This window comes from Acromyrmex echinatior, chromosome 15 (genome assembly GCF_024713525.1).
Source record: "Acromyrmex echinatior isolate Ae372 chromosome 15, ASM2471352v2, whole genome shotgun sequence".
Lineage (NCBI taxonomy): Eukaryota > Metazoa > Arthropoda > Insecta > Hymenoptera > Formicidae > Acromyrmex > Acromyrmex echinatior.
Genome location: NC_141866.1, coordinates 213047 through 234382, shown reverse-complemented (window position 1 = coordinate 234382; position 21336 = coordinate 213047). Strand labels below are relative to the sequence as shown.

The following is a 21336-nucleotide window of genomic DNA, read 5'->3' as shown; positions in this document are numbered from 1 at the left end:
GATCGATGTTGTGACGAGACTTCCATCTATTCTGACTCCTTAGAAGTGCTCTTCAAGTGCTATATCGTCTTACAACTGGAAATGAATATTATATTAGATATTAAGAATTGTCTGTCCTTTTTAACGCAACATGGTTTCAAAATTAATTTTATCTGGACTCCTGGTCATAAGGTATAATCAGTAATGAGACTGCAGACCATTTTGCCAACGAGGCCGCCCTTAGTGGACACCGGCCTAAATTTAAAACCATTTCAAGACTTTTTTATGGTCTCCAAGCAATCCTTCAACACTAAATTTCAAGCACACTTAGATCATTGCACAACATTTAAAGGGCAGCTATATGATGATTTTCATAGAAGTAACTCAACTAAGCCTTGGTTTTATCATAAGAATCTTAAAAGAGAGGAGATCGTCACTATTTCCAGAATTAGATCTAACCATTATAATCTAGCATACAGCCTGCATCGGAAAAACATTGTCAATTCGCCTGCATATCCCTGAGGTGAGCCAAATCAGGACATTAATCATATTCTCTTTTACTGCAAACTTTGTATTCATAAATCGACTAAATTTCGTGATTACCTAAAAAAACACTTCCCGTTTCATCCTTAATATTCATTATATGATTAATAATCTCCCTCCTACCTTGTGTCATTTAATTACTGCATATCTCAAATCTTTAAACCTCAGTATCTGATTTCCATGAATATGCCTTTGTTTTAAGGGAGGGATGGGGAACTTTCTCTCCTCTCCTCCCAGGCGGCGCCCCCGTCTGGTTACTTGTTTCAGCTACTAGGTTCACCCTGGTCGGAATTGCTACTACTCCGCTGCTTGGCAAGGGCCAATTAACATCGAACAAGAAGAAGAAGTGTTATCTGTATACGTTGTTGGAAAACATCCAATGGTAACAATATTTGCGTGAAGAATTACAAAATAGACTCGCAGGACTAAAAATGGATAAAACGTGATATAAAGCCAGTAAATAAATGATCTGTTTTCTGTTCCTGCACTAAATTCTGTTTTTTATTGTTGCACTTTCTAAACTGGTACACACAGTACAATAAGTTAAAGTGAAACAAATATACGTTTATTTCACTTCAACTTATTGCAGATTCAGAATGCAGCATATATAATAAAAAACAGTCCTCTAATCTAGAACTCTCTTTCTCGCTTTCGACAAATATCAAATGTATATCTATGTCATTTTCTAAAAATATACACTAATTCAGCCACAGAAAACCATAGAATTTATAGTAACTGGAAGGAGAACTTATCTAAGTAATGAGTGGAAGATGTCAGCAACATCTGAGAGACAGATGTATTAGGTTGGTGCATATGAAATGTCGGATTTTTAAATGAATATATAAAACTGCATATCTTTTTTCAAAAGCTGTTTATTTAATCAAAATATGCTCCATTTGTTTCAATACACTTTTCCCAACGAGATTTTAATGCATAGATGCCTGTCTTAAAGAAATTCTGATCTTTAGAATCAATAAACTCTGATATTTTTCAGTCTTCATTTTCTATCTTCATTTTCATACTGTTTAGCCCATAAAAACTGTTCTAAATGTTAAAAAAAATGAAAGTCGGTTGGCGAAAAATCCGGTGAATAAGCTGGGTGCTGCAAAATTTCATTTTAATTCATTTAATTTCGCAATTGTTTTGTACGACGTACGTATGCGATCGAGTGTTGTCGTGAAGAAGTATTGGGCCATGCCGATTAACAAGTGATGGGCGTATAATTTTCAATTTTTCATGCATTTCATCATATACTGGCAGTACTTTTCGATTGTAATTGTCTCCCCAGTTCGAAGAAATGAATAATGAATTACTCCAGTCACATTCCACCAAACTGTTATTAAAATTTTCCGTGGATGAAACGATGGCCTTGGAGTATGAGCACAAGCTTCATTTCTATCGAGCACACCTTTTCCTATTGTCGTAAAGAACCCATTTTTCATCACAAGTAATAATCCGATCGAAAAATGATGAAATCTCGATGAAATCGGGATAGTAATGATGAGCATACGTTCAATCGATCCAGCTTATTTCGCTTGATTAGTGCAGTACCCATTTATCCACCCATTTTGTTCACCTTGCCAATTTCAGAAAGGTGTCGCAATATCGTTGTATGGTCAACTTTCATTCTGGTAGCAAGTTCCCTTGTAGATACAGTTGGATTCGTTTCCACCAATGCTTCAGAGCATCATTTTTTTACAGACGTTTTGAGTCTTCCAAAAGATGGACGCGGTTCATTTTGTAGGGAAAAATCACCAGACCGAAATTTTTCAAACCAACGCTGCATTTTTCGATCGTTAACAGTATTCTCCCCAAATGCCTGGTTTATATTGCGTGCAGCTTTTGCAGCATTATTACCAAGTTTATACTCATATAAAAAAATTACATGAATATCGGTTGAATTCAACCTTACGAAATTCAAAACAAATAACAAAATGGAACACTTTTGAGAAAATCTTCTTTGTTGAAATGTGACTCTGGCAATGGACAATACGAAGTTATGCCAAAAACAAAAGCATAACGAAAACAAGGAGACAAACGTTCATATGTAAAGAAAATCCGACATTTCATATGCACTAACCTAATATTTCTGTCCTGACTTTTCTTCTTTCTGTGTATGTGTCAAAAGAGGATAGAAGAGGATAGAAAGATATTTCTGTCCTTTAGATGTTGCTCACAGCTCGACGTCTGTATTCCCCTTCCAGTTACTATAAATTCTATGCAGACAACAGACCTTAAAGTCTTAAACACAATAGACATAGGCAACAGGGAATAACTAACCGTTCAATCAGAGCTCTGGGATATAATATCGAACTTACACACCAGAGCTCTGATTAGATAACTCGTTATTCCTTATTGCCTGTACCTATTGTGTTTAAGCTTTAAAGTTGATATTGCAAATGGCGTCCAAAGTATGGTTATTCCAGAAGCGGATTCCTTCCCAATTCGGCTCATGAAACGATCCCACCTTTTTCACGGAGATGAGTCTTCTTACTTCGTGATTTTAAATCTCACCTTTTCTAAATCTACCTTTTCGCCTTTTTCAGGAATTCCGGAAAAGCCTACGAAAAATTGGAGGGCGCGTATCTTGAGAGCGCTAAGACATAGTTATTGTAACATGCTCTCAAGACATAGTTATAATCACATCATAACGGATCATCGTTATGCTGGGTACAATCTAAGTACAATAGATGATAATGAAATTCTTAATTTTGGAAAACGGCCTAACGATGATTCATTGACAACATTCACCCATTGTTTTACAACGTATTAATTTGATTCCAAGGATTTTATTGTTACACTAAAGATGACTTAATCTTATGGTCGAAACGTCTGATTGGTAATTGACATATATATAATATTATTTTTTTTTACATACGTACAACACTGACTGTGTCAGATCTTATTAGCTTAATATTCCTTTATTGATTTAATCCTTGGAGTCTTTTGTAATTTTATTTGTAATTTTAATTGCTATTCAAAAAATACGTCCCGTAATAACTTTTTATCACCATAACATATAAGAAAAATTTGAATTGTTTCAAAATAAAGAAATTCAATAGCACATAACAATTATAAAAGAGCATTCTGTCTTATTATGCTTTTCATTAAAATGTAGAGCTCTTGTACATAATTTATGTCTTAAATGTAAAATAAAACTTTACATAGTAGTATCAATATATAATAAACAAACAATAAATATAATAATGCTTATTTCTTATTATCTGTATTCAGATACAGCAATTATTCTACGTGCATATTTTTGTGTTAATGACATTAATTATTAACTTTATAAACAATAGAAATCAGTAAGTTCTTTGTAATCAATTTATTTTTGGTCTCATATTTATCTAAAAAAGTTATTGAAAGTATTAAGTTATTTAGTAGATCTATTTTCCATATACATGATAAAATTATTATTCCAAATATTGTAGCAATAATGTTTTTTAATGACTGTTATATTAATTCATACCAGAACAAACAAATATTTGTATGAAGCTAGTAACCCAAGCATTTCCTTATCTATCATAATTTAAAATAATTATTTATCAGTTTCAGTATTGTTTGCATTAACTAAATTATCTTTTGTATCCTTCACTTCTACCTCTAAAATTCTAGGACCATACAAAAGAACATATGCGCAATGCCAATCACCACCTCCGCTGAGTTTTAAAACTTCTTCACTAGTAACGGCTGTAACAACATCGTCATCACATTTCATCCATGTATCACCCTTTTGTCGAATCCAACCGACATAATGACCACTGCTGCTGGAACGTCCTCGGTGTGTCAAAACAGCTTGTAATTTGTAATAACCACTATTATTTGATCCCAAATCTACAATATGCATATTTAAGTGTTCAATGTATTAAATTTTCAAAACACGATTAATTATTGAATTTTTTTTTGTTCTCTTACCGTCCTTAAACCAGAATGGTTCTTTTCTCATTTCCCTTTTTACACTATCTTCTTTATCTTTAATTTTTACATTACAAGATTCCTCTACCAAAGTATCTTCATATTTTTTGAATTTTTCACGCATTGGTATAAGTTTGGTTTGAAGTTCAGAACTACATAATTCAAAAGCATCAAAATCCAAGGGAAATTTAACATCTTTCAAGATTTTTGCATTAATTGCTTCTTTCTCCTTGTAATAAAATCGTACAAATTGTATGGTTAAATATGCTGGTAATCTACTAATTTTTGACTGAAAAAATATTACATTAATATTCATTAATATTACATTAATATATAAATGTAATACAATATTATAATTTTTTTTTATCACACATATACATACATATACAAACACACATATACATGTTATAACTTATATATTAAAGCTATTATTTTCATGTACTAGTATTTATGTAATTTTTTATTATGTGCAGATAGTTCTTTCTAATTCTAATATAATACAAGTTTACCTAAATTTTGAGTATTAATAAATATATATATGTACATATATATATATATATATATATATTAGGCGTTGGAATTAATTCGTAGCGTTTTTAATGAAAGAATGTTATTTATTTCACATGAGCATTAAAAAATACATTAATGAAAGTACTTCCCATCACTTGTAAAACGCTACGAATTAATTCCAACACCTAATATATATATATATATAACATATATATATTACTCTATATACCAGATATTTCAAATCATACATCCTTTTTTTATCTTCGCAGGTTCAATCATAAAAATGTTCAGACAGAAGTTATAAGGCTTAAAAAGATTTATTTACTTATTTATATCAATTTGACCTTGGGGGGGTGGAAGTACAATCTCCAATAATCCACAACATTTAAGAAGTTTCAGCTGTCTAAAACACCCGTGTGTATATACATATATGTATACAAAGTGAAGAAAAAAGATCGGTATCCCTGAATGACTCGAAAAATATAAGTTTTGTAGAAAAATATTTCAGACAAAAGTTACTTAAAAAGATCTATTTACTGATTTGGATGGCATCACCAATGTTATTCAGAACATGATCCCAAAACAACATTCAAGAGGTTTTATCATCGTCGGTCGGACACTTTGTATAATGCTAATGCCGACGGTACTGTAACTTTTAAGTCTTATAAAATTAAAAAGTACTCATGAAAAATAACTTTATTACAATGTTTTGAAAACTTTTGATATCAGTTATTAGATTCTGGCATCAAAAATAGGATGTTCCATTAAAAAAAAAAATCGATGAAAAATATTTCATGGGCAGGTAGAGAGGACTAAACTGAGTCGAAAAGTCCTCTACCATTTTGCAATTTTCGCAATAGTTAACAAGATATTAATTACTAAAAATTGTCAAATATTGAATAATTTTTTACTCAAATACTATCAACTTTACATTAAAATTGCAAGAGACAAAAATCATTTATTTTCTTCTCATAAAGTTCTGAGAATTTTTTCAGAATTTTTTAATATTTTCTCATGTTGATAAAAAAAAGAAAATGCACTAAAAAGTTGATAAAAAATTTTTTTGCACACACAGAGGCTCTCACAACTACCAAATTTGCTTTTACGGGCATATTCTTGAGGTAATTTTGAGACGAAAATTTTAATACGAAAATGTCGAGGTTATAATAATTTTTTGAATTATAAATCAACTTTAAATGCTTATAAGTAAAAAGCCATTTTACTTTTAGAGTCTCTATTATTTCCGGATTCTTTTGAACATTCTAAGACGAAAATGCTAATACGAAAATATCGAGGCTGTAATAGTTTTCGAATTACACACTATCTTTAATTCAATTATAATTCCAAAACTATTGTAGCCTCAACATTTTTATATTGGAATTTTCGTCTCAAAATTATCTCAAAAATATGTCCTTAAGAGAAAATTCAGTAGTTGTAAAACACTCTGATATATAGGTCCCTTAAATCGATCATCTAAAATATCTCGCTTATTTTTGATGATATAAAAAAATGTTTCAAATAAAAGTGGAAGAATTTCGAGAGGGACGTATTTTAGTCATGTTAGTTTTTTTTTTAAATGGAGGCATCAAGAAGATATAAAGGTTACCTCCATTTTTTTAATGGAATTATATAATTTTTTTTTATATAATATTTTCTAATTATTCTGCACATAAAAGTATTAAGGTGATAATATAAAAAAAACCAATAGTTCATGAGATATTTTATATTTTATTCTAAAACATAAAATGACATAAAATGTTAAATAATTCGTAAACTATTAACTTTTTGATAATCGTACCTTAGGACTTTTACGAACAGAATAATGAGATGAATCAGTTGGTGAGAAAACATATGGAAAAAAAACACATAGTTGCTTATTTAAAAAATTACCCATTTTGCATACGTATTTTTTTTAAAGCAACGATGTTTTCTTTACATTAACTGATTCATCTTATTATTTTGTTCATAAAAGTATTAAGATACGATTAAAAAAGTTAACAGTTTACGAGTTATTTAACATTTTATATCAATATGTGCCAGAATAAAGTGTCTTGTAAAAGAATTAAATATTTCATAAAACTATTGGTTTTTTGATATTATTACCTTAATACTTTTATATGCAGATAATTAGATAAATCATATTGTGTAAAAAAAATCATATAATTCCATTTTAAAAAGTGGAGGTTCATATCTTTTTGACGTCTCCATCTAGAAAAAAAACAACATGATCAAAATATGTCCCCCTCGAAACCATTCTATTTTCGTTTGAAACATTTTTTTGTATCATCAAAAATAAGCGAAATATTCAAGATGTTCGATTTAAGTGGACCACTCTATATATATATATATATAGGGTGATCTACTTAAATCGAACATCTTGAATATTTCGCTTATTTTTAATGATACAAAAAAAATGTTATATATATATTATAAAATTGAACCACAAAAAATGTATATATATGTATATATATTAAATTGACAAGGAAAAAATTATTTTTTAATCGGCCTCTCAGTTCAAAGACTTCCATTTTATGCCAAAAAACTTCTAAATTTTTACCAAAAAATATTAAGATTTAAAGGTCGCTAGTGAACATTTTTAAATCAAAGTTTCGAGTTTTCTTAATACATGTTCGATTTGATGCAAAAATGGCCTAATCAGGATTTTAAACTGTGTAATACTGTGTTTCTTTGGTCGCTGAACACGATGCAGTAATTCATTTGATCCTATGATATACGCCTTAAGAAATAAAGCCCGATTAATTTGAAAAAAAAAAAAAGATCAAATTTCGAGTTCAAAGTCGATTTTAGCAAGATTTCAAGCGTTTAAATGAGTCCCTCAAATTGTAGGTTTGTTCACCAAGAATAAGATTTAGTTGGAATTTTCCCAAGACCTCCTACAAGGCCTTTAAAAGTTGCATTTAATTAGATTATAAAACATTTTTCAAAGGTAGAAAAAATTTTTTTCTATTCTTAAAAAAGTTCTAAAGTATTGCTTTGTGATTTTGACATCCTCAAATCACAAATACTTCAATTTGACAATAAAAAACTCTAATACAAAATGAAATGAATACATAATAAAAAAATATGATTTAATTAATTGAAATAAGTATTTTTTATTATATATTCATTTTTTTTTAAGATTTGGGGAATTTTGGGGGGATTATTAACATTTCAGATCAATTGCGTTAATGTCGACAACCATATCAACACGTAATTATTATTTCTGAAATTAATTCATTCGTTTGAAAAATATATATATTAGTTCAACATCTGAATACTTAGACCGTAGTGGCGCTTCGGATTTAAAGTAATGTTATTTAACATAAACGGTCTTGTTTCCTATCTTATTATATATTCATTTCATTTGCTAATAAAGAGTTTTTTATCGTCAAATTGAAATATTTGAGTATGTCGAAATCACAAAGCGATATACTTTAGAACTTTTTGAGTAAACAGACCTATAATTTAAGGGAAGTAATAACATTTAAACGCTTGAAACGCTTTGCTAAAATCGACTTTAAATTCGAAATTTGATCATTTTTTTTCACATTAATTGGGCTATTTCTAAAGCGTATATCGTAGAGTTAAATGAATTATTGCATCATGTTCAGCCAAAAAAACATACAGTATACACATTTAATCCACATTTAAAATGTGGATTAAGCTATTTTTGCATTAAATTAAACATGTATTGTAAACAATTGGCAACAACACGAGAAAAATATCAGAGCGCATCGAGATTCAGACCGAAGCTTGATCTCCTCTCAATTGGTAAACTTCCGTCTTGCTATTGAACCACATAGCTCTGATGCTGATAGCTTCTTCATTGTGCCTATTTCCTTTAAATTTCTTACAGTTTTAAGGAAAATCGAAATTTTTATTTAAAAATCGTTCTAATAACTTCTAAATCTTATTTTTTGATAAAAATTTAAAGATATTCTTTTGACATAAATTGGAAACTTTTGAGCTAAACCCGATCAAAAAAGATTTTTTTTTTGTCAGTCTAACGTATCTAAATACATATATATATATAATAAAAAAATTTACCGTTTTTGTGTAAGTAGCATTTCTTCCAAGTGTTGAAGACATTTTTGTTATTTGTTCTTGCATTTTGTTTCTAAGTCCAAAATACATATGCTTAACATCAGTCGAAATAAAACAACTCAGTTGTAAAAATTCTTCTTTTCCAATAGTGGCTGGTTCATCTTCGGATTCAGTACATTTCAACTCGTAATCAAATATACCCCCAAAGTATTGTTCAATAAATGATCTTGGTTTAGAGGCTTTACTATTATCTTCTGACGCATCTGGATTGTTCTGTTACAAATATACAATGCTTCCAATAATGATTTTATAATTACAAAATGATTTTATAATTACAAATAAATAAGTAGTAATATAATTTAAAACTTTAAAAAATTGTTAACATATAACATGTTTAATAACCTTTGCGGGCAACTTTTGTTGCAACATTCTAATTAACTCTGTCCAACATTCATTTGCATCTTGTTGCTGAAATACACCCTGTTCAGTTTTTTCTGCGAATCTTGGAAAAGCCAAATGTAACATTTGAAGCAAGACAAGTGGCGCTCTAGCTGTTCCTTTGTCCATATTATCATATAAATCTCTTAATGACGCAGTTATACTTTGTGCAGTTATTGATAAACTCGCACCTGTAGTCCAACCTCCTGAAAAAATTTTCAAGGCTTCTCGTAATTCTGGTACAGTTTTTAAACATTGTACCGTTGCATTTAGGTAACACGTATTGCCAAGGTTAAGTAAACCGGATGGCAAATCTAAAGCAGTAGCCAATTCAGCTTCATTCATATCTTCCAAGAACACTGGCTTTTCTATTGGCTCTGTTGGTACATCTTCCTCCTTAGAACCCATCATAAGTATTGTGACACCCTAATATAATCAACAATAAATCATAAATCTTTTATTAAATATCACATGCTAAGCTAACTATAATTATTTATTATTACATCTTTAAGTTTTAAATTGCCCCAATCATCATCTTTAAGTGTCATTCCTTTGAGCATAACTTTTTGTCTCTCTGGTTGAACTCCAGTCAATGCGAAGAGCTGTGCTTTAAATAATATTGGATCTTCCTCGGTATTAACTTCTACATTAGAAAAGAGCTCTTTGCCCCATTTTACTTTAACTGAAATATATTGATAATCTGAGTAAAAATGAATGAACAAAGAAATTGTAAAAATACGACAAATTAGATGAATACAATTGTAAAATATATTTTTCAAAATCTTTCACTACATCGTTCAAAACTTTAATAGGTGATAATATGATACAATATATATATATATATATCACACAAATAAAATAAAATTAGATACAGATAGTCTAAGTTATATTATGAAGTTTAGTGTACAAATTAAGAATTAAATTTTGTTAAGACTGTTTTGTCAATTATAACTACATATATTTCAGATATATTTCAGATTATATTTTCCACAATAAGTTTTAGAATAAAATTAGATTAGTTATTTTTTAATTGATACGTATTATATAGCTAAAAAGATATAATATTGCCGGCTGTGTTCGATTATTGAATAAGAATATAAACTTTTAGGTTAGAGACTCTATTTTGGTCGAATACATACTTGTGTATTGAGGCATATTTATTCCTTTTAACAGCAACTTATCAATATGTTATACCTATAAGATATTGAATTAATGCAAAATTTTCTTTTCTAGTAACACTTAAGTAATCGCAAAGTGCTAAGTCAGATTCGCAATACTTACATGTACCAAACAGTACCAAACATGTGTCACAGTATCACCCATCGACATATAGGCTGCATTCCATTTAAGGGACTCCGCACAATAAAAGGAATAGAGAATAAGAATTTCAACCTATCAGAAATCACGTATTGTGGAATACACAGTTTCTGGTAGGTTGAAATTCTTATTCTCTGTTCTCTGTTCCCTGTTCCTTTTATTGTGCGGAGCCCCTAACGCTCGTAATCATGGTGGAAGGGATAACATGAGGTCTGTTTTCTGTGACTAAACCTAAGTGTACACTTTTGGAACTTAAAGTGAAATAGGTATATTTGATATTTGTCGAAAGTGAGAAAGAAAATTTTAATACAGTATGGTGCAAGAACACAGAAAACAGATCAATGGTATGTGCAATTTGCAAGCATCTCTGAATCTTCGCTGTGTCTGCATGAATATCGATAAGACGACAATAGGGGAAGGAATAAGGAATTAAGAATAAAGAATAAATGATTTCAACCTATCAGAAACCGTGTATTCCAATGTATCTGATTTCTGATAGGTTAGAATTAATTATTCTTTATTCCTAATTCCTTCTATCGTGCGCAGGGCCTAAGAGATTAATGACTCCGGCACACCAACGCGATGTTAGTGTCTAATGATTTAGAATGAGAATATCGGTAAAACTTATTGGATATCGCGTGTCGCGCGCGAACATCGCGCTGGTGTGCCGGAGGCATAAAGCTGCCAATTGTGTAACGCTAAACACCATGCTCACACGCTCGCGAGTATCGTTTGTCCTTGAAGCCTATTCTACAATAGAGTCGTAAGTGGTAAGTTACTCGCAAGAAATTAACCAATCATAGTTGATTATTCTCACACTTAACTGTGATTGGCCAATTTCTTACGGCTTACGACTTGTGACCTGTTTTAGAACAGGCATTAACGCTTGATAAGGATATACCCATACAATTGCATAACCGCATAAACGTATTCATAAAAAAAATTATCTAATCGCATTTTTCATATAAAAACTCATGTAAAATTTGATTGGATAATTATGCATATGTTTATGCAGCTACGTAAGTTTGTGTAAAGTAAATATACTCTAAGGGTGAAATCACATAGTGCGGAAACAACTACAAAATAGAGAATGCGTCATAGAAGCAACCAATCAGCGTTATTCTGCGTTATTTTGAATAGCACTAATTGGTTATTCCTTTTTGCAACGTATGATTTCACCCTAAACGACAAGGATGACATGATTCCACCTTGCCTTATGAGCAGCCTTATTAAAGCTGCTTTTATATACAGCGGAACTTACGTAAACGTAACTTGCGTCAATCAATCAAATCATATTAAATTGTATCAGCTACTACGCATTATTTTAGTTGAGACGATTTGATTGGCTGACAAGTTACGCTGCATGTGAAAACAGCCTTAAGTAAAACTCAGCTATATGCCCGTATTCGTAATCAGACCTTGTATTTAAGGTTTCCTTAAATTTATCTTTAGATATTCAGCAGCCAATGAAATAATTCGTACAGTATCTGAAGATAAATTTAAGGAAGGCCTAAATATAAGGCCTGACTATGAGTACGGGCAATAATACTAGACGGAGCTTAGGACTAAGGCCTGCGCACAATAGAACATATATTAGGAACAGAAATAAATATTAAGATTTCAATCTATCAAATACCAGTTATGTCGAAATACACGATTTCAGATAGGTTGAAATCTTAATATTTATTCCTATTTCTAATATTTCCTCCATTATGCGCAGGGCCTTGCATCGAAACCATCTTGTCAAATCTAGAATGAGGTAAAACGATGTTTGGGTAAAGAGCCTCACAGGGAAAGAGTGGCAAATTGCATCACGTTACTCGTCTCCTCTTATTGGACATGGGCATCAAAGCTCCATAAGCATGGAAGAGATTGGAGAAAACTAGCCTCATCTTGATTGGACATAGGCATTCACGTAATGCAATTTGCCACTCTCTTCCTGTGAGGCTCTCTATGATCCATATTCATAGTCAGATCTTATATTCAAGATCTTAAGTTCAGCCTTAAGATGTCATAAACCAATCAGAGGATTGCATTAGCGTTTTAAGACATTACTTAAGATCTTGAAATAAGAACTGACTATGAATACCAGCCTATGACCTTTATTACAAAATACGCTTTACGTCGAAGTTATAACATCGATGTTATGAAATTGGCCAATCATAGCTATTCTTCTAAAGAATGAAATGACTGTGGCTTAGTTTTCACCGAGGATTTAAATCAGATCGGAATGTAAGAACCAACCAACTACAATTGAGCATTCTCCTGTCGTTCAACTGTAACAGGGGAATACTCGACTAGTTGGTTGGCTCTTACATTCTGATCCGGTTTAAACTCTCAGTGAAAACTAGACCAGTGATTGGCCAGTTTCCTAACATCGATGCATTGGGTCATCTAAAAAGTATCCGCGGTACTTTGTCACTAGATATATGACCATCAACACACATCTAGTGACAAAAAACCGCGGATACTTTTTAGATGACCCAATATTATAACAGCAGTGTAAAGAGAGCCGTGTAAACATAATATATTGGGTCATCTAAAAAGTATCCGCGGTATTTTGTCACTAGATATATGACCATCAACACACACATCTAGTGACAAAAAACCGAGGATATTTTTTAGATGACCCAATATGTTTGAGTAGTAGCAGAGAGAAATCTGAAAGAGGACCATAGACATAATGGCCCGTATTTAAAACGCGCTTACGATATTACGATATTAGCGCGCTACATGCTATAATTTACATTACGCATATTATAGAATTTCAGAGATAAAAGCGCGTTCTGAATATGGGCCATGACTGACTCTGGTGAAAAAAATGTCTTTGAAAATTTCGCTGAAAATGTTTAAAATCATTATTTAGAGATTTTTAGTAACATTCACTTTTTTGAAGAAATGAAGAGAATTATTAGCGAATTCTCCGAAAGTCATCTCCACCCAAACAAAGTCGACTAAAAGTCGACTATAAATTGACTGAAGAAGTTAAGAGTCGACTTCAAAGTCAGCCCGAATGTTGACTAATACTTGATTGAGTCGATTAATACTTGACGAATGTCTCAAAAAAAGTCGACTAAAAGTCAACTGAAAGTCAACTGAAAGTCGACTACAAGTAGACTTTTTAATCAAATCTGAATATCGACTAATAGTTGTGACTATTTGTGTAATTGACTATTGTCTCGAAAATAATCAATTATTATTAATCCAATTAACTAAAATTGACAAATTATCGAATAACTTCTGGTTAATGTTCCACTTCTTTGTTAAGTTATTGAGCATTGATGACTGAAAGATATCTCATAGTTATCAATGCCCAATAAATTAACACAGAAGTGAAAACATTAAACTATCCAGAAATTGATTATTCGGTAACTCATTATCAATTTTGGTGGGAGGTTTTATTATAATAAATTTTATTTTCCAGAGAAGCACAATATACTCATGTAAACTCTTATTGTCATATAAAACAACATAATCAGTTATACAGGAATGAACATTTTGAAAAAATTTATATAATAATTTATATAATATATAATAATTATAATATATAATAATTTATATACTAAATATTTTAATATAATTATTAGCGATATTAATATTGTTCTATAATAAATTACCCAAGTTTTTGGAAATGTTCATACAAAAAAATAGAATTAAATTAATATACGCAGATAAAATAAAATAGACAAAATAATGCAATACAAAATATACATTTTCTTATATATTACGTATATTTTCTCATTTAAGTACAAAAAGTTTTTATAAGCGATCAAAATTAGATGTTGTGATAAATATTTCTACTCTTTTATATATTTCATATAACATATATTTTATTTCGTAACGTTTGAAATAATATTATAATAATCTCACAAATTAATTTTCGATCAATTTGCTACTAGCATTATACTAGCATCTTATGTATAAAATATAAAGAACTTATTGTGATAAATATTATGTCAGCAAGAGTTCAATCCAGATTTCTCGATCTCGGGTTTAATCTTTTAACTACTGAAGATTAGATAATATTCTTCACATCAACTGACATGTACACGGGGTGTCCCACAACAGTTAATTAATATTTCAGAGAATGAAAGAAGATAAAATTTTGAACTAAAAGTTCCTTTGCTAATTTTGACTTAGACCATTACTTACCGAGTTATTAACGATTAAAGTTGATCGCAATCAACACGCAGATGGAGTATGTAGGAGCATACCATGGGTATGTCATATGACTCCTCGCGCTTGCTATGCATTATCCCGATTGAAACTTATTCTAATTAATTGAAAATTATTCTAATTTTTCATATTGTATATTATATATATATTTAATAAATAAATAAATAAATCAAGTCTGAGCTAAAATTGGCAAAAGAACTTTTAGTTCAAAATTTCATCCTTGTTCACTCCCTGAAATATTAATTAATTGTTATGGGATATCCTGTATAAAGCATATGCATTAATACATGGCAGCATGAATGTATATAAATATATATTTTTAATTATACCTATAGTAACTATATTTTTAATCTATTAGGTTGATGCAAAAATAATGTCAGTTTCTAATCTTCAGCTTTAAATAATATTTCAACTCATAGCATATTTTATTAACCGAAATAAAAATCGTTATTGACATGTATAAATAAGTAGAGCGGAATCTGCGCTTTAAAATGATATTTATTTATATGGACATAAATATAATTTAAATTACTATATATTTATAATAGAATAAAGCATCAAAAAATTTAAAACAGAAAAAACTGATAATATTTTTGCATCAATCTATATATTATATATTATATATTATATAATATATATTATCATATATATTGCATCTGTATAAAATATATTTTTTATATTGCATTGCTCTTATTCTATCGCCGGGCCATCGCACCCACTTTTGCATGTATCTTTCCACTTCAGCATTTATAGTGTTTTTTGTTTTGATAACCGATTCTAGAAAAAGATGAAAAAATAATGAAATGGACATGAAAAAAAAATGAACGAAATGAATATAATTATAATATCTTGTCCATGAATAATAGTTTGTCCACGAGTATCCGCCCAGCAAACGAAAATGAATTCAATGGATTAAAATGGATTCATATTTTCAAAAATACGGATTTATGAATGCTAAAATAAATCCTTTTCAATCTTGAATATATTTTTATTCATTTAAAGGAATTGTATAAAGCAAATGTCTATGCCTTTTCAATCCTGAATGCATTTTTATTCATTTATAGGAATTGCATAAAGCGTATCTCTATGCCTTACAATCTGAAAATAATATTAGCATTTTCTATGTAATCGTGAATACTACTCAATTCAGAATTGTGAATAGAAAGTACAGTTTTTTTAATTCAGTTAAATTCAAAAATAATATAAGCAATTTTTGTGCAACGTGAATACTGCTCAATTCAATATTCTGAATATGAAATGCAGTTTTTCAATCTAATTGAATAAAAAAAATTTTTATTAAAAAATGGACCATAAATGCTACTTAAATTATTTAAAATTATAAATAGGAAATTTTTCGTTTTAATCCAACTAAATTCAAAAAAGTTGTAATGTAAAAATAATTGAATTATATTCTTTTGATTAGTAGTAAAATGAATGATCGATGTGAATAAATCAAATTTGGGGCGAACACAGCCTCAATATTAGCTAATCATGGCGCGCAACATCGGCCAAGCGAGATTAAATAATCCAAACCCAATGTTGTCGTAGTAATGTAAATTGTTTATACTTTATTATATCTGTTAAATGATGATATTTTTATTATATCTATAATTTCGTTACTAGCTGGTTTAGCTGGTTGTAATTGACGTTGAGAATGAATAACATCTTTACCAATTGAAGAAGTGATGTAGCGGATAACGTAAAAGATTCATAATCCAGAGGTTCCAGATTCGAATCTCACTAAGGTGCGTTTTTAAATATCAATTTGAAGTAATTAATTTTAGGTATAATTATTATAAATGTCCTAAGAATAAAATTTGTAACCCTTAAATATGAATGTTTATTTTTTTCGAATATTAAACTAATGTCAGTTCGAATCTAATCCATTCAATCCATTTTCATGGATTTAAAGTACGCATTAAAAAAAATTTTAATCCATTTTAATCCATGCTCATTTGCTGGGCGTTTATCTTTCTTCCTCTTCTTTCCTCCTGAAGAGAAGAAAAGTTTAAAATCTCGTCTACAATAGTCGCACAAGCTGTGTCGCATGTCATATGAAATGTCGCAGAAATGTCGCATTTAGTTGCATGATTATCATAGCAAGAGCTCTTGTCATACGAAGTTGAGCCAACTTCAACTTTCTGCGACTGCGACAGGCATGAGCTCAGCCAATTACAGCACAACAAGTTGACGTTTATTTAGAATTTATTGTCGAATTGCGTGCAAACAATTGTTATAATTGTTATAATTATTAAGCCGATTCTACATTAGTTGCAAGCCGATCGCAAGTTTATTGCGACAGCCAATGAAGCTTGCATTTTGAAATCAACGCTTTATATTGGCAACTGTCGCAACAAACTTGCGATCAGCTTGCAACTAATGTAGAACCGATTTTATAGACACTCATTTAGCGACACTTTTGAGGCATGCAATAAATTTTCCTGTGATGCTACTACTCGCGACATGCGACACAACCTGTGCGACTATTATAGACGAGGCTGAATATGTACACAAAATATCATTTCTTGCGACTTGATGAATTAGTTATTCTTGAAACTTCGAACTCTTGCAAGAAAAAGGCTATATTGCATTTAATTGAAATTTCGATACTACAGACGACTCAGAGTCGGAAACTTCGGTGCACGCACGCACGCACGCACGCACGCACGCACGCACGCACGCACGCACGCACGCACGCACGCACGCACGCACGCACGCACGCACGCACGCACGCACGCACGCACGCACGCACGCACGCACGCACGCACGCACGCACGCACGCACGCACGCACGCACGCACGCACGCACGCACGCACGCACGCACGCACGCACGCACGCACGCACGCACGCACGCACGCACGCACGCACGCACGCACGCACGCACGCACGCACGCACGCACGCACGCACGCACGCACGCACGCACGCACGCACGCACGCACGCACGCACGCACGCACGCACGCACGCACGCACGCACGCACGCACGCACGCACGCACGCACGCACGCACGCACGCACGCACGCACGCACGCACGCACGCACGCACGCACGCACGCACGCACGCACGCACGCACGCACGCACGCACGCACGCACGCACGCACGCACGCACGCACGCACGCACGCACGCACGCACGCACGCACGCACGCACGCACGCACGCACGCACGCACGCACGCACGCACGCACGCACGCACGCACGCACGCACGCACGCACGCACGCACGCACGCACGCACGCACGCACGCACGCACGCACGCACGCACGCACGCACGCACGCACGCACGCACGCACGCACGCACGCACGCACGCACGCACGCACGCACGCACGCAACATAAGTTCTATCCGTATATCCGTATATATCGCACCTGCCAATCGTATATGTCAGCCTATCTATGGACTATATTTCCTTTAAAGATGTTAATACATGAGAGAGTCAAAATTCAACGTCAAGCGTCGAACGTCATGAGATTACTATTCGCTAAAAACAGCTGGTGAAGCACTTGATCAAAATTGATGAAAGCAAGCTTATAATGCTCGACGCTCAACGCTTGACGCTGTCATATAAAAGCACCTTGGATGCATTCAGAAAGGGCGCTGTCAACAGGCGTTCTATCTTTGATTGACACGGTATCGCTGACCAGCACTGACAGAGCGATCCCCGAACGCATCCCATTGCATTCACAACGACAGGGCGCATTTGACGCGTTCTTTAAATACTCTTGTTCGCCTTAATTTAATTAGCAGTTAGATGTACAGTTCTCTCTGGCTGATCTATGACAGCGATGCGTTGTCATGGGAATTATATATATATATATATATAGTGTTTAGAAAATATTGATAAATCTGTCGCATAGGGACAGAATAGATTAAATTGAAAGGAAAAGTTCTCTATTTTGCAATTTTCGCAATAGTTAACAAGATATTAATTGTAAAAAATTGCCGAAAATTGCCGAAAATTTTCAATAATTTTTTACTTAAATATTATCAACTTTACAAAAAAACTACAAGAGATAAAAAATAGTTTATTTTTTTCTCATGGAACTCTACGAATTTTTTCAGAATTTTTTAATACCGTATTTTCTCATGTTGGTAAATATAAGAAAATGTAGTACTAAGGTTGATAAAAATTCTAAAAATTTCTTAAAGCTCTATGAGAAGAAAATTAACAATTCTTATCTCTCTATTTTTCTTCTCAGTTTAGTCTACTCTGCCCCTGTGCGAAGATTTATCATTATTTTCCAAATACCCTGTATATCGTATATATAATTGTTCGGAATCATCGTTATTAAATATTCTCGGGAATGATAAGTAAACAACTCAGAGATACCAAGCCGTTCCCGTTCAATCACAACTGCGGCCGACATTTCATTCAAAACATGAATGTATTTTGCTCCTGTTTTAATCACGCTTTCTATCTCAGATGGCACGCGACCCCCCTTTGCGCGAAAAGTTGACTATCGCGTACATGGTCTGCGTGCGAAAGTTCAGTTCCCGATCAATACGGATCATTGATCAAAATTCGTGCTTAACGAATCTTATCCCGAATATTGAATGCGAACCACACCGAAGTTTTATCGCATATCAACGCTGTATTTTGTCAAGTATTGTTACTGATATATGCATACACGAAGGCATTCAGTGCGCGAGAATTACCTGAGTTTCCAGCGAGATTTGCCTCATTGCTGCTCGCAATACACATTCTTTAATGGGCTGCGAGAAATTATTCAACGTCGTGCGAGTTACCTGTGCACGCATCTAATCGAACGCATCAATTATCGATTACGAGCACCGCCTACCGCCCGCTTCGAGCAAATTTTAATTCGATAAAGTTTAAATTATTACAATAAAGAGAGTCGTTTTTACACGCCTTTGCGAGCGAACCTTCCATACAAGGTGATATCAGCGTTACAAACAATAACAATAATATTAAAAATTATATTTTTCTCTTTTTCGTGCACAATTATATAATATACATATACATATATATATATATATATATATATATATATATATATTATAGCAAATGAGATGGAGTAAGGCGAGAATTGAACACGCAAGTAGATTAATTCACATACAAACAATTTTTTATTCCACTTCACAACTATAAATACAAATATAATACAGACAGTTGTAATAAAATTACTTTTTTAGATTACTTGAGTTTTTACGTCTGGAGTCAGCAACTCCGCAAGAATTTTACACTTTAGCGCATAACTCTGAATTTCGCGTTTCAGATTTTGCAAATTTAAGCGGCAAGAATTCGAGCGTGAGCGAACATGGAGGAAAAGCACACTGATTATTGAACGTACTCACACAGATAACTTTCTTGAAAAAAGAACGCAGAGAGGCTGTCTCTTCTCTTTTTATACTCGTGTACTTCTGGATTGTTCTCGAAAATGTTAGATTTGATTTGAAGAAAATGACGCCACAAAGAAACAATCCAGAAACATCGAGATTTTATTTTAACAATTTAGTTTAAATAATTGGTTGAGTTGTGAGGTTGAGGTGAGTTGTATGTGCTCAATTGGCCGTCTTCCACTAAGGCGCCTCTCGCGATTAGCGACTTTCGGGAGGTGTACGGCGCATAATGCGTGGCTTCCGTTGGATGCGACGCCTCGCGATAATTTGCGTCACGCGTGATGTTATCGCGCGCGAAACGCCACAACTTCGATCTCGATACAAATTATTGTCGCGATCAAAAAATAAGGTGCGCCTCCAAACAATATATGTATATACAGGGTGGCATGAATATACGGCCCCACTCGTCCCGAGCAGGTAGAGTGGATTAAACTGAGTAGAAAAATCCTGTACCATTTTGTAATGCTCGTAGTAATTAACGAGATATTAAGGTTTAAAGATAGCCGAATACGCGCGTTCACTCGACTTATTATTGCGCAATAATTTGTATATAATATATATATGTATATAATATTGTATATAATAATTTATATATATATATATATAAAATGTGTTTTATATATATGTATATATATATATATATATAATATATATAAATATATATACATATATATAAAACACATTTTTTTTATTATATTGTATAATAAACAAAGTGTAGTTAATGAATCTTTTTTTATTATTATTTCATAAACGATCATATATAAATATATATATATATATATATATATTAGGTGTTGGAATTAATTCGTAGCGTTTTACAAGTGATGGGAAGTACTTTCATTAATGTATTTTTTAATGCTCATGTGAAATAAATAACATTCTTTCATTAAAAAACGCTACGAATTAATTCCAACACCTAATATATATATGCATATAGCTCAAAATTATAAAAAAAATCTGTGAAGTTCGAAACGTATATAATATAATAATTATTTAATGCGTACAATATAATAATTATTTAACATTAAAATAATTTTTCACAATATTGAATTGTT

At 32.2% G+C, this 21336-nt stretch overlaps 1 protein-coding gene and 1 long non-coding RNA gene across 2 annotated transcripts; one reads left to right on the top strand and one right to left on the bottom strand.

Annotated features, from left to right (window-relative positions):
* The first annotated feature begins 798 nt into the window (after positions 1-798).
* On the top strand, positions 799-4413 carry LOC147907168 (uncharacterized). The gene is made up of 3 exons (XR_015547553.1): positions 799-978; positions 3069-3361; positions 4141-4413. It is a non-coding gene; the product is annotated as an uncharacterized LOC147907168 (long non-coding RNA).
* Positions 3836-10863, bottom strand: Usp14 (ubiquitin specific protease 14). The gene is made up of 7 exons (XM_011058986.2): positions 10714-10863; positions 10572-10626; positions 9936-10114; positions 9397-9858; positions 8998-9267; positions 4441-4729; positions 3836-4359 (listed from the first exon to the last, which is right to left on the bottom strand). Exons 2-7 carry the CDS (start codon positions 10585-10587, stop codon positions 4064-4066), a joined length of 1512 nt encoding a protein of 503 aa, XP_011057288.1. The 5' UTR covers positions 10588-10626; positions 10714-10863; the 3' UTR covers positions 3836-4063.
* Positions 10864-21336: the final 10473 nt, after the last annotated feature.